General features: G+C 53.6%; 5 protein-coding genes across 5 annotated transcripts in view; 3 read left to right on the forward strand and 2 right to left on the reverse strand.

Annotated features, from left to right (window-relative positions):
* The window catches only part of LOC103083298 (cold shock domain-containing protein E1-like), a 10,441-nt gene extending 8,658 nt beyond the window's left edge, over nt 1-1,783 (reverse strand). The window contains 2 exon segments of the mRNA XM_082931525.1: nt 1,300-1,383; nt 1,768-1,783. Of these exon segments, the coding sequence (XP_082787651.1) occupies nt 1,300-1,383; nt 1,768-1,783 (100 nt within the window).
* LOC103083569 (protein SET) lies at nt 1,782-2,599 on the forward strand. Its single transcript, XM_082931526.1, is given in 3 exon segments — nt 1,782-1,940; nt 1,942-2,187; nt 2,189-2,599. Coding segments are annotated over 3 exon segments (816 nt in total).
* Nucleotides 2,600-2,732: 133 nt separating this feature from the next.
* LOC103083849 (protein SET) lies at nt 2,733-7,679 on the forward strand. Its single transcript, XM_007471828.1, has 8 exons — nt 2,733-2,745; nt 3,390-3,477; nt 4,143-4,285; nt 4,625-4,728; nt 4,826-4,939; nt 5,771-5,941; nt 6,043-6,189; nt 7,656-7,679. The coding sequence occupies exons 1-8, from the start codon at nt 2,733-2,735 to the stop codon at nt 7,677-7,679; spliced, it is 804 nt and encodes a 267-aa protein (XP_007471890.1).
* A 5,142-nt stretch (nt 7,680-12,821) lies between these two features.
* PKN3 (protein kinase N3) lies at nt 12,822-24,182 on the forward strand. The gene is made up of 22 exons (XM_007471789.1): nt 12,822-12,961; nt 14,926-15,166; nt 15,363-15,508; nt 16,152-16,263; nt 16,337-16,464; nt 16,670-16,853; nt 18,280-18,426; nt 18,510-18,619; nt 18,729-18,872; nt 19,287-19,362; nt 19,446-19,614; nt 19,798-19,900; nt 20,012-20,079; nt 20,408-20,471; nt 20,619-20,710; nt 21,270-21,446; nt 22,149-22,211; nt 22,351-22,427; nt 22,854-22,996; nt 23,079-23,186; nt 23,484-23,564; nt 23,674-24,182. Exons 1-22 carry the CDS (start codon nt 12,938-12,940, stop codon nt 23,887-23,889), a joined length of 2,673 nt encoding a protein of 890 aa, XP_007471851.1. The 5' UTR covers nt 12,822-12,937; the 3' UTR covers nt 23,890-24,182.
* Nucleotides 24,150-27,301, reverse strand: part of ZDHHC12 (zDHHC palmitoyltransferase 12) — a 3,346-nt gene continuing 194 nt past the window's right edge. The window contains exons 2-5 of the mRNA XM_007471788.1: nt 25,733-25,869; nt 25,292-25,369; nt 24,960-25,126; nt 24,150-24,763 (exon numbers count right to left, since the gene is read on the reverse strand). Of these exons, the coding sequence (XP_007471850.1) occupies nt 24,445-24,763; nt 24,960-25,126; nt 25,292-25,369; nt 25,733-25,869 (701 nt within the window). The 3' untranslated portion in view covers nt 24,150-24,444. The remainder of the gene's footprint in view (nt 24,764-24,959; nt 25,127-25,291; nt 25,370-25,732; nt 25,870-27,301) is intronic.

The following is a 27,301-nucleotide window of genomic DNA, read 5'->3' on the forward strand; positions in this document are numbered from 1 at the left end:
GTCTCTCCCTGTTGTGGCCTCTCCCGTTGCGGAGCACAGGCTCCAGACGCACAGGCTCAGCGGCCATGGCTCGCGGGCCCAGCTGCTCCGTGGCATGTGGGATCTTCCCGGACCGGGGCACGAACCCGCGTCCCCTGCATAGGCAGACGGACTCTCAACCACTTCGCCACCAGGGAAGCCCAGGGAGCTACTCTTTGTTGCAGTGCACGGGCTTCTCATGGCGGTGGCTTCTCTTGTTGCGGAGCACAGGTTCTAGGCACACGGGCTTCAGTAGTTGTGGCACACAGGCTCAGTAGTTGTGGCTCAGGGGCTCTAGAGCACAGGCTCAGTAGTTGTGGCACACAGGCCTAGTTGCTCCGTAGCATGGGGGAATCTTCCCGGACCAGTTCTGGAACCTGTGTCCCCTGCATTAGCAGGCGGATCCTTAACCACTGCGCCACCAGGGAGGTTGGAGCCTGGTATTTCTTTCCATCTCTGTTCAGTGACATCAAAGTGGTAGCACGAGGGCTTCCATGGTGGCGCAGACGTAGCGAAATGAAATTAACACAGCCAACTCCATCTTGCAGTTGTGCGATGCAGGCGCAGTCGATGCGACTGGTGCTTAGCACTCTGTACGGATTCTTGCAAGCTCCTTGAATTAGGCACTGAATTGGGTCCAAAGCACCCGCGGATTAATGTGGCACCTCCTTGCCTTCAGAGGACTTCCAGTTTAGCGTTGCCCTGCTTAAACATCACCACTAACACAATGTTCCGTTTGTCAGCCTTTCTTGAATTTTGTAATTTTATAACAAATAGGCCCATAGAGGGAAAATGACTTGCCCAAGTGCACACAGCCTGCTGGGCAGAGCTTGGACTAAGAGGCAGGAAAAGGCCCTCCCTGTGAGTGGACTGGGCAGCTTCGGGCTTTGCAAACAAGCCTGACTCCGAAGGCAGCTTCCCTCTCTGGGAAATAGGGTGGAGGTGGCGCCTTCCTTCCCCCACGAGGAGGGGCGCCCCAGTAGTGTCCCAGAGTGCAGAACCCGGGGTGGATATATTTCTGGGCTCCAGTGTTCTGAAGTCAAGCTACTACGAGGCCTGCGCTTTCGGGGGGCTGCAGACACCCCTCTCCCCCGCGCCACCCGGCAGACAGGGGAAGCCGCTCCGCCACCACGTGACGTACCCGCCTGGGAGCCTGCGCGCAGCCTGGCGAGGCCCCGCCCCTCGGGCCGCCGCGCGCCCGTAGCGCGCAAAAGTCCCGGGTCGGGCTGGAGAAGGGGAAAGCGGGGGAGGGGAGCGCGACGCGGGGGGCAGTCCCCGTACGTCGCGGCGTTCCTTCCTCCCGCCTCTTCGCCAGGCCCTGTGTCTCCTCGCCGCGGCTCCGCCCGCTGGTCCTGGCGCCCCAGCCTATTAGCGTTAAAAACTCAGCTCATGGCTCTTCCGCCCGCCCCTCGCCGTGAGGAGGAAGCGGAGGAGTAGGCGGCTCGGGGAGCTGGAGCCGGGAGCTGGAGCCGGGAGCTGGAGCGCGGAGCGTGAGGGAAGGATCAGATACGCCGGCCTGCCCGCCGCCGCCTCCGCTCCGTAAGCGGGAGCCCGGCACGCAGCCCCAGCCCCTCCCTCGTTGTCAGGCCGCGAGGGCGCGCGCGCGAGCCAGGGGGAGGGAAAGCGAGCGAGCGAGCGCCGGGAGGAGGCGGCCGGACCGAGCGAGCGCCCGCGCGTGTGGCGTGAGGGGAAGCTGCTGCCCGCCCCCTTCGCCTTCCCTTCTCTCCCCCTCCCCGCTCCCCCCCCGACCGCGGAGCAGCACCATGTCGGCGCCGGCGGCCAAAGTCAGTAAAAAGGAGCTCAACTCCAACCACTACGGGGCCGACGAGACCTCAGAAAAAGAACAGCAAGAAGCAATTGAACATGTTGATGAAGTACAAAATGAAATAGACAGACTTATCGAACAAGCCAGTGAGGAGATTCTGTGCTACTTTGAAAGTAGAACAGAAATATAGCACACTCCACCAACCATTTTTTCAGAAGAGGTCGGAATTGATCGCCCAAATCCCAAATTTTGGGGGAGCAACGTTTGCTAACCATCCACAAGTGTCTGCACTGCTTGGGGATGAGGATGAAGAGGCGCTGCGTTATTTGACAAGGGTCGAAGTGACAGAATTTGAAGATATTAAATCAGGTTACAGAATAGATTTTTATTTTGATGAAAACCCTTAACTTTGAAAATAAAGTTCTCTCCAAAGAATTTCATCTGAATGAGAGTGGTGATCCATCTTCAAAGTCCACTGAAATCAAATGGAAATCCGGAAAGGATTTGACAAAACGTTCAAGTCAAATGCAGAATAAAGCCAGCAGGAAGAGACAGCGTGAGGACCCAGAAAGCTGCTTCACCTGGTTTACTGATCATTCTGATGCAGGTGCAGATGAGTTAGGAGAGGTCATCAAAGATGATATTTGGCCAAATCCATTACAATACGACTTGGTTCCGGACATGGATGATGAGGAAGGGGAAGGAAAAGTTGATGATGATGATGATGAAGAGGAAGGAGGATTGGAAGATATTGATAAAGAAGGGGATGGGGATGAAGGTGAAGACTGCACCACCCGGGCTGGTTGCCGGAAATGAACCGCGCGATCTGGCCCCTTCACGCCCACTTAGCTTTGTAGGTTTTGCGGTCTTTACCGGACAAAAGGGTACCTTTCCCGTAGCACACCCCCTTTTCCTCCTCTCCGTTCTCTGGCCCATAGTTTCTGACTGCATGCTTGCTCCCTGTAAGTGTGCTCCAAAGTCGTGCGGGGCCGCCTCTGAGATGAGCCCGCCTGAAATTGGGTTGGAGGGGCGAGAAAGGTCGGATTCGAATCCGGGGGTTCATATTCTTAGAAGGTAAAGTCAAGTGTTTACGGTGGTGAGGTAGTTCCCAGGGCCTTCCCTGTCTTTGTAGGCGTGTCTGATGTCTTAATAGTAATCAATACCGAGCAATATTTTCAACTTGGTGTAAAAGGGGATTTCACCATGGAGATAGATGGTGTCCTAATTTTTGTTATTGTCATGGGTTAGTTTCCGTATTCTAGTTAATAGCTAGTGCTGCTCTGTTGCAGGCTTATAATGTGATTTTTTTTAAAAAAGAGAACTTAAGGATTTCTGAATAGCGTTTGTTATCTCATTATGGAAACTTGAATTGGTCTTGTAATAGAACTCGTGAAAGCGTTACAGTCAAACATTCTGACTAGTCTAACAGCATGATTTGTGAATAGTCCTAATTGAAAAGTAATTTGTCAACTATACACATGAACACGTGGAAAGCATGCCTTGTAGTAGTAGGCAAGTTTTTTTTTAAACAGCTTTATTGATATAACTCACATCACAGACTGTTAACATCAGGAAGGAAAACCAGTTAAATTTATTTTCAAATGAGTATTGAGTCTCGTGCACCTTTTTCTTGCAGAAAAAGAACAGCAAGAAGCAATTGAACATATTGATGAAGTACAAAATGAAATAGACAGGTAAAGTTTTTCTCAATTTGCTTTGAAGTTTTCTGACATGCATCTTACGGTTTGGTAAATATTGAAACTGTGGCCAAATACATCTGTATCTACTGGCCAAGTGGAGATGATTATAACTTAGTTGGAAATATCGGTATGAGGATTCAGTGTTACTTTCCTGTGAAACATTTTACAGTCACCAAAAAGTTTCTGATTAAAGTACGTTGACCTTGTAAAGACAGGGTTTGCTTTCATAGCCTACAAGTTGTCTGAGTTGCGTTGTGTGGACTTGTGATAGTTTAGTGTCATGGCATCATTGTTGCTCTGACTTGCCTTATAACTTTGTTACTTCATTTGGCAGCTTTTTTTTTCCTTCTTCTTGATCTGCCTGAGGGAAACAATCGAAGTTGGCCTGGTAACAGAGTAGATAGATATACAAAGTTACCAAAATGCTGTTTGGGCACCTTAAGAACTGTCAGTTGTCTAGTGCCTATTGGTAAAGCTGATCAAATTGCCATCTCAATTTTGACTTGGGTCTCTGGCTACAAAAATCTAGGTGATTTGGTTTTTATAAATGTGTACTCTGCATTGTTCTAAAGCTAACAAGAGTAAATGTTCTGTGATCTCAGCAATTTTTGTATTTGTTAAGTACCGTCCTCGTCAACATGTCTTTTCATTTGCTTCAGACTTAACGAACAAGCCAGTGAGGAGATTTTGAAAGTAGAACAGAAATATAACAAACTCCGCCAACCGTTTTTTCAGAAGAGGTCGGAATTGATCGCCAAAATCCCAAATTTTTGGGTAACAACATTTGTTAACCATCCACAAGGTATGTTGCGGCAAAGCATTATTAAAGGGTGTGGGATGTCCACTTTGTTAAAGAGTGGAGGGACCTTGGTTGAGGACCTGGTCCACCATGTTGATTACATGCAGAGGTTGAAACAGGGAGAGGCTTGCAATTCATGCTTTCTATTTAGAAGAGATCCTATTCTAATTTGGGATTCTGTTTAATTACTTGATAAAAGAAAGTGACAGCTCTGACACTGAGCCATTTGGTTTTCAGTTTATAATGGATTTATGAAACCAAATTTGGGAAATTTTAAAAGGGATTGCTTGAGTTGTTGGTTAATGTTTGTTTAGTAATCATTTGGCCTGTTTACTGATCTAGTGTCTGCACTGCTTGGGGAGGAGGATGAAGAGGCGCTGCATTATTTGACAAGAGTTGAAGTGACAGAATTTGAAGATATTAAATCAGGTTACAGAATAGATTTTGTAAGTATCAGTAACTTGTTTGTCACTATGGAAATCAACTTGAGTATTGGTTAGAAGGGCTGTTTTGTATTGATTTCTAATTCTCTGTTTATTGTAGTATTTTGATGAAAACCCTTACTTTGAAAATAAAGTTCTCTCCAAAGAATTTCATCTGAATGAGAGTGGTGATCCATCTTCAAAGTCCACTGAAATCAAATGGAAATCCGGAAAGGTATTTGAGGGATTGTTGGGCATTGATGTTTTCTCTAGTTTGATCTAGTTGAACCATTTAATTAAATATTTGGTGTTTTCGTGATGTGTTAAATGCAGATCCTTAAAATATAAAAATGTCTGTTTTGTTAAAGCCAAATGCAGTAGCTTGTGGTCTTATAAATTATAGAGCCAAGTTTTTGTTGAGATGGACTAAATCATTTTGGTTTCTACGTTGGTAACTTGCGGTTTCCCGAAACCTATTTCTGTCTGCGTTGGGTCTTCGTTGCTTGGGCACGGGCTTTCTCTAGTTGGGGCGAGTGGGGGCTACTCTTCGTTGCGGTGCGCGGGCTTCTCATTGTGGTGGCTTCTCTTGTTGCAGAGCGCGGGCTCAGTGGTTGTGGTGCATGGGCTTAGTTGCTCCACAGCCTGTGGGATCTTCCCGGCCCAGGGCTCGAACCCGTGTCCCCTGCATTGGCAGGCGGATTCTTAACCACTGTGCCACCAGGGAAGCCCTTTCTGTGTTTAAGTAGTAAATGTATTTTAAATTAAACTGTGTTAAGATACTGGTTGTTGAAGTGGAACTAATTTTTAAAAAAAGCCAAGTCTAGCTGGTAACTTTCAAGAAAAGCTTGACGTACAAATTTGACAGCGTTCTTTGTAGACCTAAAATTCTTGGGCTTCTCTTTCTCCTTACTAGCTGTACTTTTTGTAACTTTTTTTAAGATAAGAATAATAGTGTAGATAATGTAACATCCAGTTTTTGCTCTGCTTTTGGGTTAAAACCTTCTTTAAATTATAGGTATTTAAGGTGTAGTGAGCCTATGTCAAAAGTTCTTCCATCTTTATTTAGGATTTGACAAAACGTTCAAGTCAAACTCAGAATAAAGCCAGCAGGAAGAGACAGCATGAGGAGCCAGAAAGCTTCTTCACCTGGTTTACTGATCATTCTGATGCAGGTGCAGATGAGTTAGGAGAGGTCATCAAAGATGATATTTGGCCAAATCCATTACAGTACTACTTGGTGAGTTGAGAGTGTTCTTTTCAAGGTTGCACTTGTTTCATTTGTTTGAAAATGAGTTCTTGAGGTGACTCTTGTTTTTCTTGTGTGTTTTTTAACCCTAGGTTCCGGACATGGATGATGAGGAAGGGGAAGGAGAAGAGGATGATGATGATGATGAAGAGGAAGAAGGATTGGAAGACATTGACGAAGAAGGGGATGAGGATGAAGGTGAAGAAGATGAAGATGATGATGAGGGGGAGGAAGGAGAGGTAAAAAGATTTGGTTAAATCCGAAAAGAAAATCTTCAAAGAGAATTCACCATGTTACTTTGGAGGTTACTTATATTGTATGATGGAACTGACTCAACAAATTGTGGGAGGACTTGTAGAAAAGATAGGCTGTTTTGTCCAAGGTTGAAAATTTTGATAAGCTCATTGTATCAGTGATTCACTTAGTTCTGCTTTTGTGGTTAGCACTTATAACTGTTCCAGTTATGTCATTCCCTAGCCAGTACTTAATGAAAGGGCTGTGGACAGTGCAGCTGCTCAAATTTTGAGAAATCTCCCAAATAACAAAAATACACATGTTTTGGACAAACTGTAAAATTCTTACGATCATATTGGGATAGAGTGGGTTTTGGTTTGTATTACTTGGTCCGAAAGATGTCTGATTTGGTTACTTCTGAAAAGTTAACTTGTCTGAAACATCACTGGGTCTTTTAATCAAGAATCAGATTGGGATGCAGATTGGGGAGCTCCCTGGTGGTCCAGTGGTTAGGACTCGGGTGCCTTCCCTGCTGAGTCCCAGGTCCTGTCCCTGGTCGGGGAACTAAAATCCGTAAGCTGCGTAGCCCTGGGTAAAAAAAAGAAAAATTGATGAAGACTGATGTATAGTTTGTTTCTGTTTTTGTTTTTGTTTTTTTTTGGCGGTGTGTGGGCCTCTCACTGTTGTGGCCTCTCCCGTTGCGGAGCACAGGCTCTGCACGCGCAGGTCCAGCGGCCATGGCTCACGGGCCCAGCCACTCCGCGGCATGTGGGATCTTCCCAGACCGGGGCACGAACCTGTGTCCCCTGCATCGGCAGGCGGACTCTCAACCACTGCGCCACCAGGGAAGAAGCCCTGATGTATAGTTTGACCTTTGTATCTGTGGGTTCCCATTCTTCAGATTCAACCAACAGATTTTTTTCTTTTAATTCCAGAAAGTTCCAAAAAGCAGAATTTGAATTTGCCAAGTGCTGGCGACTATTTACATTGTATTCACAACTGTTTACGTTGTATTGGTTATTATAAGTAATCTGAGACAATTTTAAAAGTATCTGGGAGGATGTGGGTAGGTTGCATGCAAATACTGTGCTATTTTATTTAAGGGACTTGAGCATCCTGAGGATTTTTTTTAATTTTTAAGAATTTATATATCTTTATTTATTGGCCGTGCTGAGCGGCATGCGGGATCTTAGTTCCCCCACTGGGGATCAAACCTGTACTCCCTACAGTGGGCATGGAGTCTTAACCAACCACTGGACTGCCAGGGAAGTCCCCCACCCCCACCCCACTGGGGATTTTCATATGTGGAGGGGATTCTGAACCATCCTTCGCATATACCAAGGGACCACGGTAGAGTTTCATAAAATTAATTTCCCTTGGCACGTCATGTTCTGTGGAGTCCATATGAATATTGGGGACTGACCTTAGAATTAACCCGAAAGATTAACTGCCTGCTTTTTTTTTCTTACAGGAAGATGAAGGAGAAGATGACTAATGGAACACTGATGGATTCCAACCTTCCTTTTTTAATTTTCTCCAGTCCCTGGGAGCAAGTTGCAGTCTTTTTTTTTTTTTTTTTTTTCGGTATGCGGGCCTCTCACTGTCGTGGCCTCTCCCGTTGCGGAGCACAGGCTCTGGACGCGCAGGCTCCTCCTCCTCTTGTGCTCAGTTGCCCTGTTTTTGAGGTCTCTTTTCTCCTTTATACCATGGCTCACAACTTATTTTGGGGGGAAATACCTTGAGCAGAATTCAGTGGGAAAAGAATCTCTACCCCTTTCTGTTCCAAATTCATTTTTATCCCTTCCTGTCTCAACAAAAACTTTATGGAATCAACACCATCATGCTCTGGGGGAAAAAAGAAAAACCTTCTGCTCCCTTAGCTCTGCTGGAAGCTGGAGGGTGCTAGGCCCCTGTGTAGTAGTGCATAGAATTCTAGCTTTTTTCCTCCTTTCTCTGTATACTGGGCTCAGAGATTACACTGTGTCTCTATGTGAATATGGACAGTTAGCATTTACCAACATGTATCTGTCTACTTTCTCTTGTTTAAAAAAAGAAAAAAAAACGTTAAAAAATGGGGTTATAGAAGGTCAGCAAAGGGTGGTGGGTCTGAGATGTTTGGGTGGGTTAAGTGGGCATTTTGACAACATGGCTTCTCCTTTGGCATGTTTAATTGTGATGTTTAACGGACATCCTTGCAGTTTAAGATGACACTTTTAAAATAAAATTCTCTCCTAATGATGACTTGAGCCCTGCCACTCGATGGGAGAATCAGCAGAACCTGTAGGATCTTATTTGCAATTGACATTCTCTATTGTAATTTTGTTCCTGTTTATTTTTCAATTTTTCTTTTTGTTTCACTGGAAAGGAAAGATGATGCTCAGTTTTAAACGTTAAAAGTGTACAAGTTGCTTTGTTACAATAAAACTAAATGTGTACACAAAGGATTTGATGCTTTTCTCTCAGAACAGATATACTTAATATGACTTTGCAAGTTTGACTTGTATAATGTTACTGTCAAACTTTGTCACCTTAACTTCGTATTTTTTGATATGCACTTTGCAGGATGACCTCAGGGCTATGTTGATTGAGTAAAGGGATTTGAATCAATGTATTAATGTCTCCATAGCTGGGAACCCATATGGGTACAATTTGACATAAGTTTCTGAAATTTTTCACATCATTTGGGATATCATTGCTGAAAACTCGGTTCTGAATATGTTGTACCCTTGATTTGTATCTCAAATTGGCATTTCAAAATATGGGCTTTTATTTACCTGGATATAATAGTGCCTGCCACCACCATCAGACAGACCTGGTGCTCTACTGCCAAGTTAATATACAGGACGATTGTTGGCATGTCTTTGCTGGCACTGTAAAATGTGGCCGAGAAGACAGGCTTTCAGAGTAAGAAGTCCGTATTGGTAAGAAACTCAGGTTAGGAGTACTTTTGTCTCAAAGTACCAGCTCTTTTAGCATATAGCTCTCAAATGAGACCTGTCTGTGTGAATCTGGGGGAGATGATGGACTCCGTCTGCTAAATGCCATTGTGCATAAATCACATTTTGAGAAGCTACCTAATGCATAAGCTTTTTAATGCTGTAAAATATAGTAGCTAAAATTAAATGCTACTTAGCTTTTTCAGAGATGAATTAATGGACCGCCTGGTCAAATTCAAAGCTTTTTGATGTATAAAAACTTTATAAATGGAACTATTCCCTCAGTAGGCAAAGTGTAACGAAAACCTGTCTAGATGGATAGTATGTAATTTCAGCACAGGTCTCTGTAGCAAATACATCACTGTATACTGGTCAGGAATCTTGCTCCAATAAAGGAACATAAAGATTTTTTTGGCTGGGGTCATTCTCCTTGTTTTACAGAGTGATGTTAGTACTTGCTTTTGAATTTAGGTGATAAGCTAGTTTTTTTTGCTTTGTTTTTGTTTTTTGGTCTTGTTACTTCCGTTCGTAGTGACTGGGAAATGGGGAGAGCTGTGCTTCAGATCATAGGTACATCTATGTGGAAAGGTATGTTTGGAAGTCATGGACAAATTACTGTTACTTAGAATGTAGTAGATTCGTGAGGGGATTCTGTATTTTGATTTTGAAGTCAGCATTTAAGGGACTTTTCCCTACGGAAGTCACCAAGTCACTTGAAGTAATGAAGTAATAAGCCTGTGATTTTTGTTTCACAGAGTGACAGCTTACCAAAACTGGTTTTTAATGTGCTGGTGAGGTCATGGCACTGTTAGGTTATTTAATCAAACTACAATGTTTATTTTGGGGAACGTGGTCAAAAGATAGGAGCCCCTAAAGGTAATTTCCCAGTTATTGAGACAACCCTTTAGCTTCCGCTGTGGCCGTAAATCTGAAGGAGTGCTAGGCTGTGAGAAGGCAGAAGGGGCAAACTTAGTGTACTGGAAGATGGGCTACAAAGTAGTGTGCTTTGTTTGCAACTGCAAGAGTTCTTGGGCTGGCCCTTAGGCAAGTATGTTTTGGGAAGTGCCAGGTGAATGGCTCAAAGCGCCTTTGGTACAAGGACATCTAAAAAGAGCAAATAGTGGCTGTTCAGCTCATTTCTCTTGGGACATCCTCTTCCAAAGCTGTGCCATACTCTGCTTACAAGGGGAACTTAACTGCATGAATTGGGGCAGAGAGGATAGTAGCTTGTAATGTGTCTTTACATTTAATTTAAAAACTTATGGAATGCTCTGCAATTGAGGTTGTCTCTCCAGTGATGTACTGATATTTTAAGACTTTAGTCTGTGCTCTCTGACCTCCATGACAGGCCCTTACTATTTCAACCAATGCTGGCTCTAAAATGTAGAGTTCAAATGTCAGTGGAGTACCTCAGTGTCTTGTTGGGCTGACAGATTGGCTTGACATCTGGCCTGCTTCGTTAGCTGTTTGGGTGCTGAAAAGTAGGAGCCTTTTACTTGATGGATTCTTGGGAGTTTGGGGGCTTCAGAGGACTGTATAATTGTGTTTGTGTATTAATTTGGTAATCTTTATCATTACTGCTTTATAACACTACTGGTTTCATGGTTTCACTTGGTCCCATAAGCACAAATTTGTTTTTTCTGCCTTTTTTGTTATATTTTGCTATAAACCCTTTCTGGCTATTGTAAGAATGGGATTCTATTGCAAAAAATGAAGACTTTCAGGATTTCATTTAATGAAGACTTACAAGTTTTATTTTTAATGGGTCTGAGGGGAAAGGGACTGCAGTTTTGTGATGAGAACAAGAACAGGGAGGACTTTTAAAGTGGAGGGTGTGTTACAACTTGATTAGTTAGTGACATTGCATACTGAGATACTACCCAAGGGAGGCAAATCTAAATGTAGATGGATGGATGTCTGCAGTACCAGGAAGGAAAAGAAAAGTCTAGAAAGGGGTAAATGTTTCTTTATGTAGCCTGCTGGGACAGTTCCTTTCAGGTTGATGTGACAATTTTAATAGCTCGTTAGCCAGAGTTCGTTTGGGCTATTCACTACCCACTGGGTGTTAAATGTGAACTTCAGTTTTCCTAAGAATTACAATTTTATGAAGCACCATCACCATCAGACATGTGAGATGCAGCTATCTTGTCAGACTCATCCATCAGCCCAGGGCTATAGGTTTGTCCAGCCTGGGGTTCATTAGGAGAGGTGGATGTATTCTATTTCTGAACCCCTTTCCCTTAGTGGCCACTGAGACAATGAAACACTTCACAGCAAACTTAAAAATCATAGTTCTCCCACATAATTCAGCTTTCTGACTGGAGGATTGGATAAATGAGCCTCAAGATGGGAACTAGATACCCTCCTGAAAGGCAGAGCTTTGCTCGTTTGATGTTTTTTTTCTGAAACCCATGACCTACAGTCAGAAGCTGGTAGTCTTTTTACCTCTCAGTTATTTGTTAACATTCAGCTAAGGGCACTTCGATAACCCCCACTTAAAGGAGCCTACCATGTGCCTGGCTAGCTTGCTTACTAGCTGTTAAATGTCTAACCTTCAATAATTCTGATTTGTATATATGTAAAAGTGTCGCACTTGGTTCTGATTACGAAGTCGGCATGTCCCCCAGTGAACCAAGTCTCCTTTGCATATGTTCATGTCACTTGGTTGATTTCCCATTGCAGGACAATCCCAGGATTGCCCATGTTTTGCCGATTTCAGTTTCCAGTCCACTGTGAAGTAGGTGATAGAGCAAAGTGGAACTGACATGGTTTCCTCCTATTAAAGCACTGGAGGGCACCTCTTCCAAGTCAGCAAATAAGCCACCTTCAGTATTTGAGCCTTACTCACTTCCGGCCCCTTGGACGAGTCTCCTTCCTGTAGTCCTGGCACAAAGTGCTGGTGAGCACAGGATAACAGGAATTGCCTAAACAACTCTAGACTAGGCAGTAAGGAACCAGGGTCCCCTACATACCTAAGCCATTGCAAGAACCGCCTAGCGCAGGCTAGTTTCCTGAAATGGTGGCTTTTACTCAAGGTTTAAATGTGTATTCTGTTTAGATGAGCCCTTTAGGGCAAAGGCTGAGCAGCTCTGGCTGAACCAGAAAGCTCCAGTCTAGTCAAGTGATGGGGCGGGGGTCCTGAGGGATTTTGGATTCGTTTGTAATTTGGTGTAATTTGGGTAAGGCTTTATTGTTTTCCCACGCATACATTCTTACAGTGATTACAGACAGGGCCAAGGCTCCTTGGGGGGCGACAGGTATGGGATTAGCCCATTTTACACCAATGACATGGGAGAGGAAGAGTGACTCCGGGCGGGAGCCAGGTCGCGGCGGGGTTCCGAGGAAGAGGCTGACCCTGCCCAGAGAGGACAGACAACACAGGCATTGCCCCGCGGCCGGCAGGCGGCGCTGTCACCACCCGGGCCCGCCCCTCTGGGCGCGCGACCCGGCAGCTGGAGGACTCCGGCCCGGGAAATGTCCTTTTCTGCCCTTGTATCGCGGGGCGGGGGTCAGTGTCTCAAGGAGCGGGAACCGCAGCCTCAGATGAGGGGCACTGGGCTCCAAATCCCTCGGAACATCGGATCCAGGGGAGGCACCGGGGCCTCTGGGTCAGGAGCCGGGCTCGATCCCTCGCGGCCGAGAGGCGGCGCTGATCCCAGGTCCCGCGAGGGCCAGCGGACCTCGGGAGGGGGCGCCCGATCCCGCGACTCCGGCGCCGCTTCCCGGGAAGTTTCAAGTTTGAAAGCCCTGGCGGAGGGGCCCGGGCTTCCGGAACCGGAGTGGTCGAGAGGAGGGGCCGCGCTGCCCGAGCGGCGCCATGGAAGAGGGGGCGCCGCAGCAGGTGAACGGCTCCCGGAGGGGACGGGCCTCGGGCGCGGGCCGGGGGGTGGGGGGAGCCTCATTCACCGCCCCGGGCTCCGGCCGCGTCCCCAGCTCCTCCCCGTGTCCCTTCCCAGCCCTTGCCCTGCGCGCCCCTACACCTTCGCAGGGCAGACCTGAGCATTGGGGGTAAGTCGTTCCTGCCTCCTGGAAACGTCCCCAAATCACCTCCAAGTGAATCAGAGCCTCCAGTCAGGCCTAACCATGAGCACGTCTGAGTCCGCAGTCAGGGCCACCAGGGTGGGCCCCAAAGTTTCCTAAAATCTGTTCTTCCAGGTAACACTCTAAGGCCGATGTGCATCCGCTGCGAAAGCAAAGGGGGGCCGTGCAGGCACCTAGGGACGGGTCCTGGGAGGGGAGAAGAATGTGTGCGGCAGGCGGAGGGTGCCACTCCCTCGCGGTCGTGGGGTCCTTCCCAGAGCACACAGGCAGGCGGCGAGTGGGGACCCCAGAAGAAGGGGCCTACCCAGTTCCCGGGGGAACCCTCGGGTACAAAGGGTTCCAGACCAAATGGCGAGGGGGCGGGGTTCTTGCCGGAGCTGGCAATAGGTTCGCGTGGGACGAGGCTGTGTGTCTTATTGGGGGGTGGGGAGAGGTGGGGTACTTACTAGCCCAGAGGAAATGGGTGTGGGGACGTTTGTGTACAAGATAGCACCCCAGCCGCCAGCCCGGAGCAGGCAGGACCATGGGCTCTGGTCAAGGGTGAAGTGTTGTCCACAAGACTCCTAGAGTGCCCCCACCCCTTGGGCAACTTTCAGGGCTGCGTCTGTGCCCTCCCTCCCCCTTCCTCCGGAGGTCCCTCTGCCTGTTCCAGCCGTGGCTTGTACATATTTTCCGATTTCCTGTTAACCTCCGCCCAGCAGCAGCGGCTGGGTGACTCAGGACCCCGGTGCCGGGCCCCCAGCTCCGTGGGATCTTTGTTTGCTCAGGCCTTTGGCTCTGGCCCTCTGGCCTAGGGCCCTCAAAGGATTTCCTGAGCCCCGCCCCTGCCCTCTGACAGACGGGCCAGAGGGCCAGCGGAGGCCTGGGGTGGGGGTCCCCAAGGCTCCACTGGGCTCAGGAGATGGAGAGCCGAGAGGTAAGGTGAGGGCTCTGAGGCAGCCCTGGGTTGGGGGCATCATGGGTTACCCTGGGCTGAGGTCAGCAGCGGCACCCACTGGTTTGAAATGGCCTCTGGGAAGGAGCTTTTCCTCTTTCTTGCTCTCGCTTGGGGTGAAGCAGTGAGAGAGCCTTCTAATTCCTCCCAGGAGCTGAGCTGGGAGTGGGCCCCGGAGACCTGCTCAACCCCTCTGTGCCTCTGCTTTGCCAGCTGGGGTGTCGGAAGATCGGGGAACAGCCCTAGCTTCCTCTCAGGCCACAGGTTTCCCTGTCTGAGTGACCTTGGTGCGGGGTGGGGGGGGCCCTTCTCAGTGCCAAGCCTCTTTTCTGGTCCCCAGACCTTAGCCTGGATCCCAGACTGAGAGCAGCCTGATGTAAGCGTGACCAGCATGGAGAGGCTGGGGCCCAAGAGATGATGGTGCATCTCCTTCCCTGTGTTGTGGCCTTGGGCAAATTACTTAGCCTCTCTGTGTCTCAGTTTCCTCATCTATAAAATGGGGATAATAACTACACCTACCTCATGGGGTTGCTGTCAGGATCAACAAGTTAATGTCTGCACAGTTCTTAGAACAGAACACCATGCAAACATTAACAATTTTTTCCCCCTTACTCTTCTCTCTGATGGCACGGGACAGGAGCATGGGCTGGATAAATAGCCTTGGGGTTTCCATCTGGCTTAGGGATGCTAGCTCTAAGCTCATAGATGCTTCCCAAACCGTGTGTGTCAGTCCTGGGTGCCCACTGCGCCTGCCTCCCTGCGCCTCCGCCTGTGATGAGCTGAGGCCGTGGAGGTGGGGACTGAGGGGACTAAGGCCTCTGCCTTTTCAGCCTGGGGTGGGCCAGTGGCCCCCAGGGGATGAGAAAGAGGCGATCCGCCGGGCCATCCAGAAGGAGCTGAAAATCAAGGAGGGTGTGGAGAACCTGCGGCGGGTAGCCACCGACCGCCGCCACCTGGGCCACGTGCAGCAGCTGCTGCGGTCCTCCAACCGCCGCCTGGAGCAGCTGCACGGGGAGCTGCGGGAGCTGCATGCCCGCATCCTGCTGCCCGGCCCCGGGCCTGGCCCGGCTGGTGAGTGAGGAATCTGAGCAGGCCCCTCGGGACAGCAGGCGGCAGGCTGACCCAGCTCCTTGGCCTTGGCCCTGACCTCTCTCAGAGCCTCCTCTTGTAGCCCCTGCCCGGGAGAGGCGGGGAGGAGAGAGCTAGGCCATGAGGGGCTCTCGGCTCTGGGGGAGGGGTTCATGAGCCCCACGCTCTTTGCGCACAGAACCTGCGGCCTCAGGACCTCGGCCGCTGGCAGAGCAGCCAAGGGCCCGACACCTGGAGGCTCTACAGAGGCAGCTGCAGGTAGAGCTGAAGGTCAAGCAGGGAGCCGAGAATATGACCCACACGTATGCCAGTGGCACTCCCAAGGTAAGGCCCCTGGGATCTGAGGGGAAGAGATTTGGCTCTCAGATTATTAGAGAAGGTGGTGATCCAGACCCTATTCTTTTTTTTTTTTGAATTTTTGAATTTTTTTTATACAGCAGTTTCTTATTAGTTATCTATTTTATACATATTAGTGTATATATGTCAATCCCAATCTCCCACTTCATCCCACCACCAGCCCCTATTCTGATAGGGAAATGCAACCCAGACATTGACCCTGTAAGAGAGACAGTCTCACCCTTAGTCTGACGGGGGAGGCAGAACCCTAAATCTCAGCTTGGTGGGAAAGGCGTGGCTCGAACCCCTCATCTAACAGAGAAGGCAAAACACCAGTCTAATGGGGAATCTCAGCCCAACTCCCAACCTGTCCCAACTCTCAGCATGATGTGGAGGCTCACCCTGATCTAATAAGGGAGGCTTGACCTTAGCCCTCCCTTGTCTAGTCTGGTGGGGGAGGTCTGCTCCAGACCTAGTCTAAAAAGGGAGGCTTGGCTGTAGTATCTGGCCTACTGAGAGAGACTTAGCTTCAATCCTGGACTGATGGGGGAGGCTTGCTCCAGTCCCCGGTCTGACCAGGGAGGCTCTGGCCTGGTCCTCGCCTGAGGGGGCATATGTCACAACCCCATAGGAGAGGAAGCTTCTGGCAGCCGCCCAGCAGATGCTACAGGACAGCCAGCTGAAGGTGGCCCTGCTACGAATGAAGATCAGCAGCCTGGAGGCCAGTGGGTCCCCTGAGCCAGGTGAGGCCTTGAGAAGTGTGGATGGGCAGAGCGGAGCAGGGCATGGGCCTGAGGGCTGACCCCCTCCTCCCAGGACCGGAGCTGCTGGTGGAGGAGCTGCGGCACCGGCTACGCATCGAGGCTGCTGTGGCCGAGGGTGCCAAGAACGTGGTGAAGCTGCTCGGTAGCCGGCGAACGCAGGACCGCAAGGTGCTAGCCGAGGTCAGATCATGGTCCCCACCCATTGCTGCTCCTCTCTGAGTGGTACCACCCTCTGCAGTGGCGGGAGACACCGCTGGACTGGCTGTGAGGGGTGGCAATGAGGAAACAGGAGGCACATTCTTGTCTAGACCTCATCCAGGGTGTCTCCAGGTGGCCTGAGCCACTGCCCCCGCCGTTACCCCATGGCCCTGTATCCCTTCTGCAGGCTCAGGCCCAGCTCCAGGAGTCCTCCCAGAAACTGGACCTCCTGCGGCTGGCCTTGGAGCAGCTGCTGGAGGGACTGCCTTCTGCACACCCTCTGCGTGGCAGAGTGGCCCGGGAGCTGCGGACTGCTGTGTCTGGGAACCCCCAGCCTTCAGGGACACTCGTGAAGCCCACCGCCATGACAGGTACCCAGGAGTCCCTCCTACTTCAGAGCTCTCCTTCCCTTCCAGGGAGGAGCCTGAAACACAGTGGGGAAGAATCTTGGAGAAGACTTCCAATCCTGGCCTCACCATCCCCTAGCTGTGTGACCTTGTGCAACTGACATCCCCTCTCCAGACCTCAGTTTTTCACTCTGTCAAATGGGGGTGATAACAGCACCTATTTCATAGGGTTGCTGCGAAAATTCAGTGAGTTGTTGCGTGTGAAGTGCTCAGCACCGTGCAGGCACAGAGATCGCTCAGTCAGTGACGGTATTATTTAAGTGAGGAACCATGAAAGTGCTCAAAGTGCCAGTGTTAGGGAGCTCATAGCCCTGGAGGCCTTGATACCCAGTCCTGGGCAGTTTGGGCTGTTGGAAAGTTCTTCCTTATCCCAAGCTGGATCTGCCTCCAAATAATCTAACAGCGTCAACTCTGGAAGCCCTGAACTTCCCACCTGGGACACAGTGCCAACTAGAGAGCCCAGCCCCTGCCAACACAGAGCTGATGCAGGGTAGACGGGCCCCATCCCACTGTGAGCAGAGCTGAGAAGGGGAAGTGCAGCGGCTGGATGGGCCCCCTCACCTGGCCCCTGGGGAATCAAGGAATGCTTCCTGGAGGGGGTGGTGTCTGAGCTTGCCCTCGAAGGGCTTATGTGAGTTAGCCAAGTAGACAAGTTGGGGAAGGTGGGGGTAAGGGCTTGTTAAATGGCCTAAAATTCAGGTACTTGGGGCCACCCCACATCCTGTCTTCTGGCTGAATACCCATATTCCTCCAATCATTCTTCCACCCTTGCACTGCCTTGGTTTATGAGGTCTCTCAGAGTGTAAACCCCAGGCCCAGACTTCCTAAATGGTGCTGTTAGGCCCAGTGTATGTCCTCAAGGGCGGCCAGAGTCCCACTGCTTCCTCTGCCCTTTGAGGGACACATCTCTAATGACCCTAAAATGAATCTGCTTGGTTGGCAAAACACGCTTGTACCCATTGCAGGAGGTAGGGCTGAGCTGGCGCTGCTTTCCACTGTGCAGATGGGGAGACAGGCCCAGGGAAGAGGTGGGACAGGTCCGCCAGCCAGGCCTCCTGCTCTTCCCTGGGCTCTCATCCCTGCCATGGCGCTGTTCCTAGGCCCTGAGCCTTGAGCAGTGTGTCACCACGCGCTGTGGTCCCATGCAACCTGGCTGAGGTCTGAGTCTCACTCCTCTGCCTGTGTGTCCCTGCTTCTTCCAACACATAGAGAGCGTGCAGGAGGGGAGGACCAGTTGGCTGGCCCCAAGGGTGGCAGGTGGCTGCCGAGGCCTAATGTGGGCAAGGTCTGTGTTTAGCTATACCTCCAGGAGAAGGTAGCATTCCTGGGGTCCCAGGGGTCCATTGGAGGACGGCACCTGATAATGGCCCCCCACCATGCTCCCTGGCAGGGACGCTGCAGGTCCACCTCCTGGGCTGTGAGCAGCTGCTGACAGCTGTGCCTGGACGTTCCCCCGTGGCCGCGCTGGCCGGGACCCCCTCCCAGGGCTGGCTTTGGAGCAGGGCCAAGCAGCAGCGTGGTGGAGGCGAGCTGGCCAGTGAGTAGGGGGCACGGGAAGCTGGGGAATAGCAAAGGACCCCCGCTCCCGGGCCGCCCTGAACCCCGGCTCTGGCCCCACAGGTGAGGTGTTGGCCGTGCTGAAGGTGGACAATCGCATTGTGGGCCAGACGGCCTGGGGGCCTGTGGCCAAGCAGTCCTGGGACCAGACCTTTGTCGTCCCCCTGGAGCGGGTGAGGCTGCCTTGTGTGGACAGGGGTGACCGTGGGCCGTGGGGTGGAAGGCCGGCCAGGTAGTGGCTCGTGCCACGTTCCACCCCTCAACCTGGCCTCCCCACTGTAGGCCCGAGAGCTGGAGATTGGGGTGCACTGGCGGGACTGGCGGCAGCTGTGCGGCGTGGCCTTCCTGAGGCTGGAGGACTTCCTGGACAATGCCTGTCACCAGCTCTCCCTCAGCCTGGTGCCGCAGGGGCTGCTCTTTGCTCAGGTCTCCACTGGCCCCTGCCCTGACCTTGTGGGCCCCTGGCTCCCTTAGAACAAAGAAGGGCCTTTGAGCCTGTGCTCTGCACCCACATGTGGGAGTGGAAACTGAGACCCAGAGGGAGGAGATATAGAGGAAGGAAGGATTCCCAGCCCCTCTCTGAGGACTTCATGGGAGCCTGGCGGCCTGCATCCTTGTCCTGTCTGCCCTGCTGCGTGTGGGACCCTGGACCACCTCTCTTCTCCGGGCCTCGGTTTCCCCACTGGTCCCAATGAGGATGTTGGATCCATCTCTCCGAGTCCTTCTGGCTCTTGTGTCTGTTGACATGGGCTCGGGCTGGGAGCCTGGAGGCTGAGGAGGTGCCCATGGCAGGTGGGGTGGGAGGGGACTGGTCTTCAGCCCTGCCGCCTGCCCCCGCAGGTGACCTTCTGTGACCCTGTCATTGAGAGAAGGCCCCGGCTGCAGAGGCAGAAGCGCATTTTCTCAAAACGCAGAGGTGTGGAGTGGAGAAGGCTGGCTAGTAGGGAGCAGGGCTGGGACCCTTAGGAGACCCTGGGACTGAGCCCCCTTTTGCCCCAGGTCAGGACTTCCTGAGGGCTTCCCAGATGAACCTCAGCATGGCGGCCTGGGGGCGCTTGGTCATGAGCCTACTGCCCCCCTGCAGCTCTCCAAGCACCATCAGCCCCCCGAAAGGGTGCTCCCAGACCCCAGCCACACCCCGGGGGGCCGCCGACCCTGCCTCGCCCAGGTGAGGAGCCTCGCCCCAGGCTGCCTGCTTCTCTGTGGAGTCACCTCACTCCAGATGCAGACAGTGCCTGTCCCCGTTGCTCGCCCTCTGACCCGTCTCTCTGCCTCACACGGCTGTGGGTCCACCCCCACCCGCGCATTCCACCCGCCTGTGCCCGGTCGTGTGTCTGCTTCCTCCCCACAGTAATTTCCCACCCAAGAAGACCCCCTTGCGAGAAGAGATCCAATCCCCACCCAAGCCGCCGCGCCTCTACCTGCCCCAGGAGCCGACCCCCGAGGAGATGCCGGTGAGCGGCGGCAGGGCTGGTCATGCTGGGGGCTGTCTGGATGGGGACGGCAGGGCTGGAGGGAAAAAGGAGAGGAAGCCCCCTCTGCCCTGAGCCCCTCTGCCCTCACAGAGCACCAAACGCCCCCACATGAAGCCCAGGACTCGACTCGAGCCATCTCTGCCAGCCTCAGCCACCAGGTACCCCTGGCAGGCTCACCTTGGCGTTTGAGAGAGACATCTGTCCACTCACTTGGGTGTTTGCATGTCAGGCGTTCTCACATCGCCCCGAGCTCTTGGCTTGCTCTCAGGTTCTCACTTGCGGAGCCCACGTTACTGAGCTCCACCTGCATGCCAGACCCCAGGAAATGGCAGTCCTAGGAGCTCCCACCTGGCCTCTCCAGCCCCTGCCCCTCTTGCCTCACAGGTGGGGACAGCCCAGGACCAGGCGTGGAGGGAGGGTTTGGAGCGGCCCTTTGCGGAGCCCCAGCCCTTGTCCCAGGGGCTTCCTGTACCCTCTCTCTTGCAGGAACCCCCCCCGGCTTCAGGACTTCCGCTGCTTGGCCGTGCTGGGCCGGGGCCACTTCGGGAAGGTAGTGGGCTCATGAGGTGCAGTGGAGGGGGGTGGGCAGGCCCCGACACACGCTAGCTAGGGGGACTCTGGGGTCTGTGGGGCAGTGGGTGGGGGAAGTAGGCTCCTGTACTGCCCACCTGGAACCCAGTCTCTCTCTGGTCCCCAGGTCCTCCTGGTCCAGTTCAAGGGGACAGGTCAATACTATGCCATCAAAGCGCTGAAGAAGCAGGAGGTGCTGAGCCGGGACGAGATAGAGAGGTGTGTGCTGAGGCCAGGGGGTTCCTGGCATCCGGGCACGTGGAGGGTACCCAGGATGGCAGGCCTGGGCTGGTGGCCCCGGAAGGCAGCTGAATGCTACTGGGGCTTGTAAGAGGTGACCCTGTGGGGCCAGCCAGGCCTGGGCTCTCTTGTTAGCAACTACAGTTGTTAACTGTGTGCCCTTGGGCAGGTCCCCTCATTTATGCACCTCAGTTTCCTCATCTGTGAAATGGGAACAGGGTGGTTGTACAGGTTCAAGACCTATGTGAGGGACTTCCCTGGTGGTCCAGTGGTTAAGACTCTGCGTTTCCACTGCAGGGGTTGCTGGTTCCATCCCTGGTTGGGGAACTGAGATCCCGCATGCCACAGAGCGTGGCCAAAAAAAAAGACCTATGTGAGCTCCTGATACATATGAACCATCACTCTAGCTGCCTGGCACTTTGACTTAAGAGCCAGTGACCCAGGGGTGTTGTGTGGGTGACAGGGCATAGTCGGGAGAGGTTTTCATTCCCTTCTAGGTTCCCTCCTTCCCTCTAAAACCCATGCCCTCCTCTTGCAGCCTGTATTGCGAGAAGCGAATCCTGGAGGCTGTGGGCCGCATGGGGCACCCCTTCCTACTCTCCCTCCTTGCCTGCTTCCACACCTCCAGCCACGCCTGCTTCGTGACTGAGTTTGTGCCCGGTGGCGACCTCATGATGCAGATCCATGAGGACGTCTTCCCTGAGCCCCAGGCCCGGTGGGTTCCCATCTCTCCTGTACGCCTCTTCCAGCAAGCCTTCCCTGCTTCCCTGTACCTGGTGACGCCTTCATCCTGCTTCCTCCAGGGTGCCCATCAGCAGAAGAGCATGGAGTCAGGGAGGCCTTGGTTCAAATCCTGGTTATCAACCCTCACAGCATTTGTGACCTCAGACCTCAGTTTATATAGCTGTGAATTGGGCTAATGATAACTATTTCATAGGCTTGTTGCGTGGATGAACATAACATTTAGAAATTGCCGAGCACAGGGACTGGTGAGCAGTAAGTGACTGACAGCTGGTGTTGTTATTTCTTGCCCAGCAGAGTGTGGGCTCTGGAGCCTGGATTCACATATCAGCTCGGCCACTAGCTGTGCGACCCTGGGTGGGTCATTTACTGGGAGTCTCAGATCCTCATTTGAAAAATAGGCATGGCGGGTATCCGCAGCAGGCTGCTGGGAGGATGCCAGGATAGGCATGAGGATTCTCGGTGTCATCCCTGGCACAATCTCAGAGCCCAGGAAGGGCAGGCTGTTATCTGGAGGAGCTCCACCCCTGCTACACATGAGGCTACTCCCAGTCTCTCGCCCACACCTGACTCTGGCAGGGATATCTGGAGTCCCCAGGCCATGGCCATCCTGGTGCCTCCCTGCCCTGTCCCCCACAGTCCTGGGCCTGAACTACCCCCTACACCAACCCTCCAGGTTCTATCTGGCCTGTGTGGTCCTGGGGCTGCAGTTCTTACATGAGCAGAAGATCATTTACAGGTAACTTGCCCCCGAGATGCTGGGGGAGTGGGCGAGGGGGCAAATGCTACCCTCCTCCTGGGCTGCTCTGGGGTGGGGCTGCTGTTCCCTGGGCCTCAGCGCTTCTTAGCCCCTTTGATCTGCCCCGCTTTGCCCTCAGAGACCTTAAGTTGGATAATCTTCTGCTGGATGCCCAGGGTTTCCTGAAGATCGCAGACTTTGGGCTCTGTAAGGAAGGTGGGTGCCTCCTGTCCAGGATCCCGTGTCTTTCAGTCGTGCTCACTCAGCCCAGGCCAGCAGGGTGGTGGGCAAGTGGCAGCTCCCAGCCCTCATTCCAGGGACTACCTGGACACATTGGCTCGTCCTTCCCAGCCCTAAAAGCTCTAAAAGAGCCCCTTGCCCTTGGCCAGAGGGAGTTCCTGGGCTGGGAGAGGGCACTGGGTTCTGCTTTCTGCATGACCTTGGCACATGAGCTTGTCTGAGACTCAGATTCCTCATCAATCAAGTGGCATAAAAACCGTTCCCACCTCCAAGGGTATGGGGCAGGGCTCGGCACAGGTTCAGAACATGGGGTCATAAGGAGGGTGGGTGCTTGATTCTTAGAGCTAGAGGTTCTTGTGGATAACACACCATGCTGGCATCAGTGTGGATGTTGGTTTGCAGGGATCGGCTTTGGGGACCGGACGAGCACCTTCTGTGGCACCCCGGAGTTCCTGGCCCCTGAGGTGCTGACCCAGGAGGCCTATACGCGGGCTGTGGACTGGTGGGGGCTGGGCGTGCTGCTCTACGAGATGCTGGTGGGCGAGGTGAGCGCTGGACGGGGTGCTGGTGGGGCCTCCAGGTCGGGTGGGGGTGGCCCACGTACCCTGCTGAGCCCCATCCCTGCAGTGCCCGTTTCCAGGGGACACTGAGGAGGAGGTGTTTGACTGCATCGTCAATGCAGAAGCCCCATACCCGCGCTTTCTGTCGGTGCAAGGGCTTGAGCTCATTCAGAAGGTAATCGCAGGGACTTCCCCGGTGGTCCGGTGGTTAAGACTCTGCACTTCCACTGCAGGGGGCGCGGGTTCGATCCCTGGTCCGGGAAACTAAAATCCCGCAAGCTGCGTGGCGCGTCCCCCCAAAAACAAAACAAACTCTTTAAAAAAAAAAAAAAAAAAGTAATCACCGCAGGGTCCAGGGCTGGGCCGACAGCTGCTCGTGGCTCGGGGATCCCTACCCGAGAGGCTGGAGAGGGGGAGGCGGGCAGTGCCTGGGGCCCGAGCACCCTGAATGAGCACCTGTCCTGTTCCCCAGCTCCTCCAGAAGTGCCCCGAGAAGCGCCTGGGGGCGGGGGAGCGGGATGCTGAGGAGATCAAGACACAGCCTTTCTTCAGGGTGAGTGGCCAGGGCCGCAGTGGTCCAGGAGCCTGGCACAGTGGGAGGCATCGAGGGCCCGCGGGGCTGCCGCTCCCGCCGTCTGAGGCACCTCTACCCTTGCCCCCAGACCACCGACTGGCAGGCCCTCCTCGCCCGAGCCGTCCGGCCCCCATTTGTGCCCACCCTCTGCGGCCCCACAGACCTGCGTTACTTTGAGGGCGAGTTCACGGGGCTGCCGCCTGCCCTGACGCCGCCTGATGCCCGCAGCCCCCCCATCACCGCCCGCCAACAGGCTGCCTTCCGGGACTTCGACTTTGTGTCCCAGCGATTCCTGGAGCCCTGAGGGCCTCCCGGGCTCTCTACCCCCTGTCCCCCAGACGGTTGGAGCCTCTGCTTGCCCGCCTTTCTGCCCACCTGGGCGCCCTGGCATTGATGAACCCTTGGGACTCAAGGTGGCGGCCACGGGCTGCTGTCGTGGGCTTTACTCAGTCACCGGGCAAAGTGCTGCCTCCCCTCCCTTCTCTCGACCACCTCTCCCCTGCCCGCTGCAAGACCTGGACCCGAAAGGGTGGCACAGCGAGGAGCAGTTTGGTTTGTTTTTTGAATACTTGACTTGCTTTATGGATTATTAAATTTATAAAACTGTGCACTGGAGGCAGCCTGGCTTGGGGTGGGGAGGGTGGAAGTCTCCACAACCCAGGTCCTTGGTGCCCGAGCCCCCCATGGGTCCTCTTCCTCCTCTTCTGCCTTTGAGGCAGGGTTCTGTCCTTCAGCTCCACCCTGAGGCCTGGGAGGAGTGAGCAGCAGTGAGGAGGTCCAGGCCCTCGGAGCGCTGACGCCCCCGGGTGCAGCCCCTCTGGTTTTCAGGCACAAGACGGTGGCCCGGCCTCTAGCAACCCTAAACATCCTGGCTGCTGCCTTCCTCGTCCTCAGCCCAGAGGGTCTCCCAGGACCCCGAGGGCCATCCACAGAAGAAGTGGGCCAGGTTGCGGGTCAGGCCGCGGTCGAAGGGGTTGCCGGGGCGCTGGCGGAGGTAGGCGATGCGGTGTGAGGAGATGAACTCCCAGGTGGTGGTGTTGCTGGCCACCAGGTAGAGGTGCGAGGCCAAGAGCAGGCTGGCCACTAGGGAGAAGAGCGACAGCAGCAGGAAGGTGGCAAACAGGAGCCCACTGGACCGCAGCCAGAGCCCCCAAGGCCGGAAGAAGCGGAGGCCAGACCTGCAGGGAAGGAGGGGGACAGGGACCCAGAGCTGGCGCGTGTGTGTGTGGCAGCTTTGCCCCAGGGACCCCAGGTGGGCCGGCCATTTGGGAGAGGGTACGAGGCCCCTGAAGAGGGAGCCTGGCTCTCTCCACACCTGATGGGTGCCTGGTGCCTGCCCCCCACCCACCCACCCAGGGCGCTGGGGGAACCCACCATGCCAGGTACAGGCCCCACAGAAGCACCACCAGCTGCAGCGCCAGGTAGGCCACGAAGAGTGGGTGATTGCGCTCCCCCACGCAGTTCTCCATCCAGGGGCAGTGGTGGTCATATCGGCGGACACAACGACGGCACTCACGGCAGTGACGGGCCCGCAGGGGTTGCTGTGGGCACGCAGGGAATCAGGCCTTAACACCGGCGCCCTTCTGGACCCAACGATGTGGGCGGGAGGTCAGGGCTGGCATCTGGGAGGCCTTCCTGGAGGAGGGGTGAGGCCAAGGAGTCTCAATCTTGCCCGACCCTCCCACGGGGGTCCCTGCATCACCCACCAGCACCATGCAGTATCTGCAGCGCCGAAGGGGGACGGCCTGAGGAACCATGGCTGTCTGCTCTTCCTTGGCCTCCTCCTGAAAATGGGGGGACACAGTATGAGATGGGGTTCCCTTGGGAGGCAGAGGGCACTGGTGGGTAGCTCCCTTGGGGGTCAGCTTAACTCTGGGTGTGCACATTTGGGGATCCATCCCCCGTGTAATGGAGGTGGTAGAGTGGGGGCAGAGTGCCCTGGACGGTGAGGCTGTGTGACCTTTGCCAGTTACTTCCCCTCTCTGGGTCTTGGTAATTTCCTCATTGTAGGATGGGGCTCTAGGTCTGGCAAGATGATTCCCTGGGATTCCCTAGGAAAGCCCTCAGCACAGGGTCTAGCATGGGATTGTTACTGGGGCCTTGGGTTCCCTTTTGGGGGGCAGGAGATGTTTGGGAGCCCTGGTTACCTGGGGCTGGGGCAGGACATTCACGTATCCTGGGTCCATGAGTGACACAGCCAGGTAAAGCAGCAGGGAGCCCAGTACCAAGAGCAGGAAGGTGAGGGGCACGAGCAGCTCCCCCTGCTCTTCCCACTGCCGCAGCGCTGGAGAGGCCAGAGGGGGAGAGTGAGGCTGCGGCGACAGAATAGGAGGGTGCAGGTGAGGGGTGCCGCTGGGGGGGGGAAGTGTGTCCCTGGCTGAGGGAAGGCCTGGAGATGGAGTTTGATGAATGGTCAGGTGTGGCCACTGCATAGGGTGCAGGAGGGAGAAGTTCACGTTCAGCAAAAAAAAAAAAAAAAAAAGCAGCAGTTCATCTACACTCTGGAGCGCAATAGAGAACCACGGAAGGTTATAGGGTCAGATATGTTTCTGAAAGCCCTCTTACTGCTAGAGCAAAGATGGATCAGAGGGGAGGCTTATCTGGGATACGGAGCGGAGCGTGTCTGGACGAGGGCAGTGGCAGGAAGGGTGGAGAAGAGGGGATGGACAGGGGGGTAAGGAGGCTGATGGGGCCAGACTTGGCTGGATGTGGGGGAGAGGGAGGAGGGGTCTGGCTCTGAGATGCGGAGAGGCTGGCCAGGTCCCAGATGCCCAAGAGACAGAGGAGGGCAGGGTCGGCAGGCTGGCTGGGATGCTGCAGAGGGACAACAGGGGAGCCCAGGCCAGGAAGGGTCCAGCCCATGGAGGTGACTGAAGGATTTTGGGAGGCGGGGGGCTGAAGAGCGAGGGGCAGGAGACAGCCAGACAGCCGAGTGTGGCCAACTCTGGTGCCCCTTGACTGTAAAAGGGAGCGGGGAAGGAAGGGGGGTTGCACTGGTGGGGTTCTTTCTGATGGGGAGACTGAGCAGGTTTTTAGGCTAAGGGGCAGAGGCAGTGGAGACTTGAGGTCTTGGGAGGAAAGTGAGAACGCCCCCGGTCCGGGGTTTTATGCTGGAGCAAGGAGGGGTGATGAGTGGGGGCTGTGATGGTGGTAGTGAGGGAGGGTGAAAACTTGTGCTGGAGGGGGCCACGGAGGTGGCCTGTGGTGGGTAAAGAGGGGGAAGGGTGGAAGGGGGTTGATGGGATGAATGAATGCTACCAGGGCGAGAATCAAGGATGAGGACGTGAGGGACAGGCTGCTCCCCTATGCGGTGTTCTCTTGCCTGAGGCTGGGGAGCCTGGACTTGGGCAGCTAGTGGCCACAGGGCTGGGCGGGACGCCAGTCCTTCATCTAGTTGATCCTCGGAATCTTGGGAGTCAGTTCCTGGGAAGGGTCGGGCGGGTCCCAGGATCAGGGGAGAAGGGGGCTCGAGTCGGTCGTCGGATCTGGGGCACCGGGTGGGTCCTGGGACAGACAGGGTATCTGGCAGGGATCGGGAAGATTCCGGAATTAATTAGAGATCAACTGGGTATTAGGCAGAAAGCAGGTGGCTCTTGGAATGAGAGATGGGGAGGGGGCCTCAGGATGTGGAGGAGATTGGGTGAATCCCAGGACCTCTTGGGCTTCGGCAAGGGACTCAGTGAGACCCAAACATCTAGGGAATCACGCGGGATCGG

This window comes from Lipotes vexillifer, unplaced genomic scaffold (genome assembly GCF_000442215.2).
Source record: "Lipotes vexillifer unplaced genomic scaffold, Lipotes_vexillifer_v1.1 scaffold98, whole genome shotgun sequence".
NCBI lineage: Eukaryota > Metazoa > Chordata > Mammalia > Artiodactyla > Lipotidae > Lipotes > Lipotes vexillifer.

What these genes read in the sequence shown, in the direction of transcription:
- LOC103083849 (XM_007471828.1), top strand. An exon ending in ATTTGTTAACCATCCACAAG is followed by an intron (nt 4,286 to 4,624) that starts GTATGTTGCGGC and finishes TTACTGATCTAG; the next exon opens with TGTCTGCACTGCTTGGGGAG. An exon ending in ATGAGGGGGAGGAAGGAGAG is followed by an intron (nt 6,190 to 7,655) that starts GTAAAAAGATTT and finishes TTTTTCTTACAG; the next exon opens with GAAGATGAAGGAGAAGATGA.
- PKN3 (XM_007471789.1), top strand. Translation starts at nt 12,938, where the DNA reads ATGGAAGAGGGGGCGCCGCAGCAG. An exon ending in ACCGCAAGGTGCTAGCCGAG is followed by an intron (nt 16,465 to 16,669) that starts GTCAGATCATGG and finishes TCCCTTCTGCAG; the next exon opens with GCTCAGGCCCAGCTCCAGGA. An exon ending in AGGGGCTGCTCTTTGCTCAG is followed by an intron (nt 18,873 to 19,286) that starts GTCTCCACTGGC and finishes CTGCCCCCGCAG; the next exon opens with GTGACCTTCTGTGACCCTGT.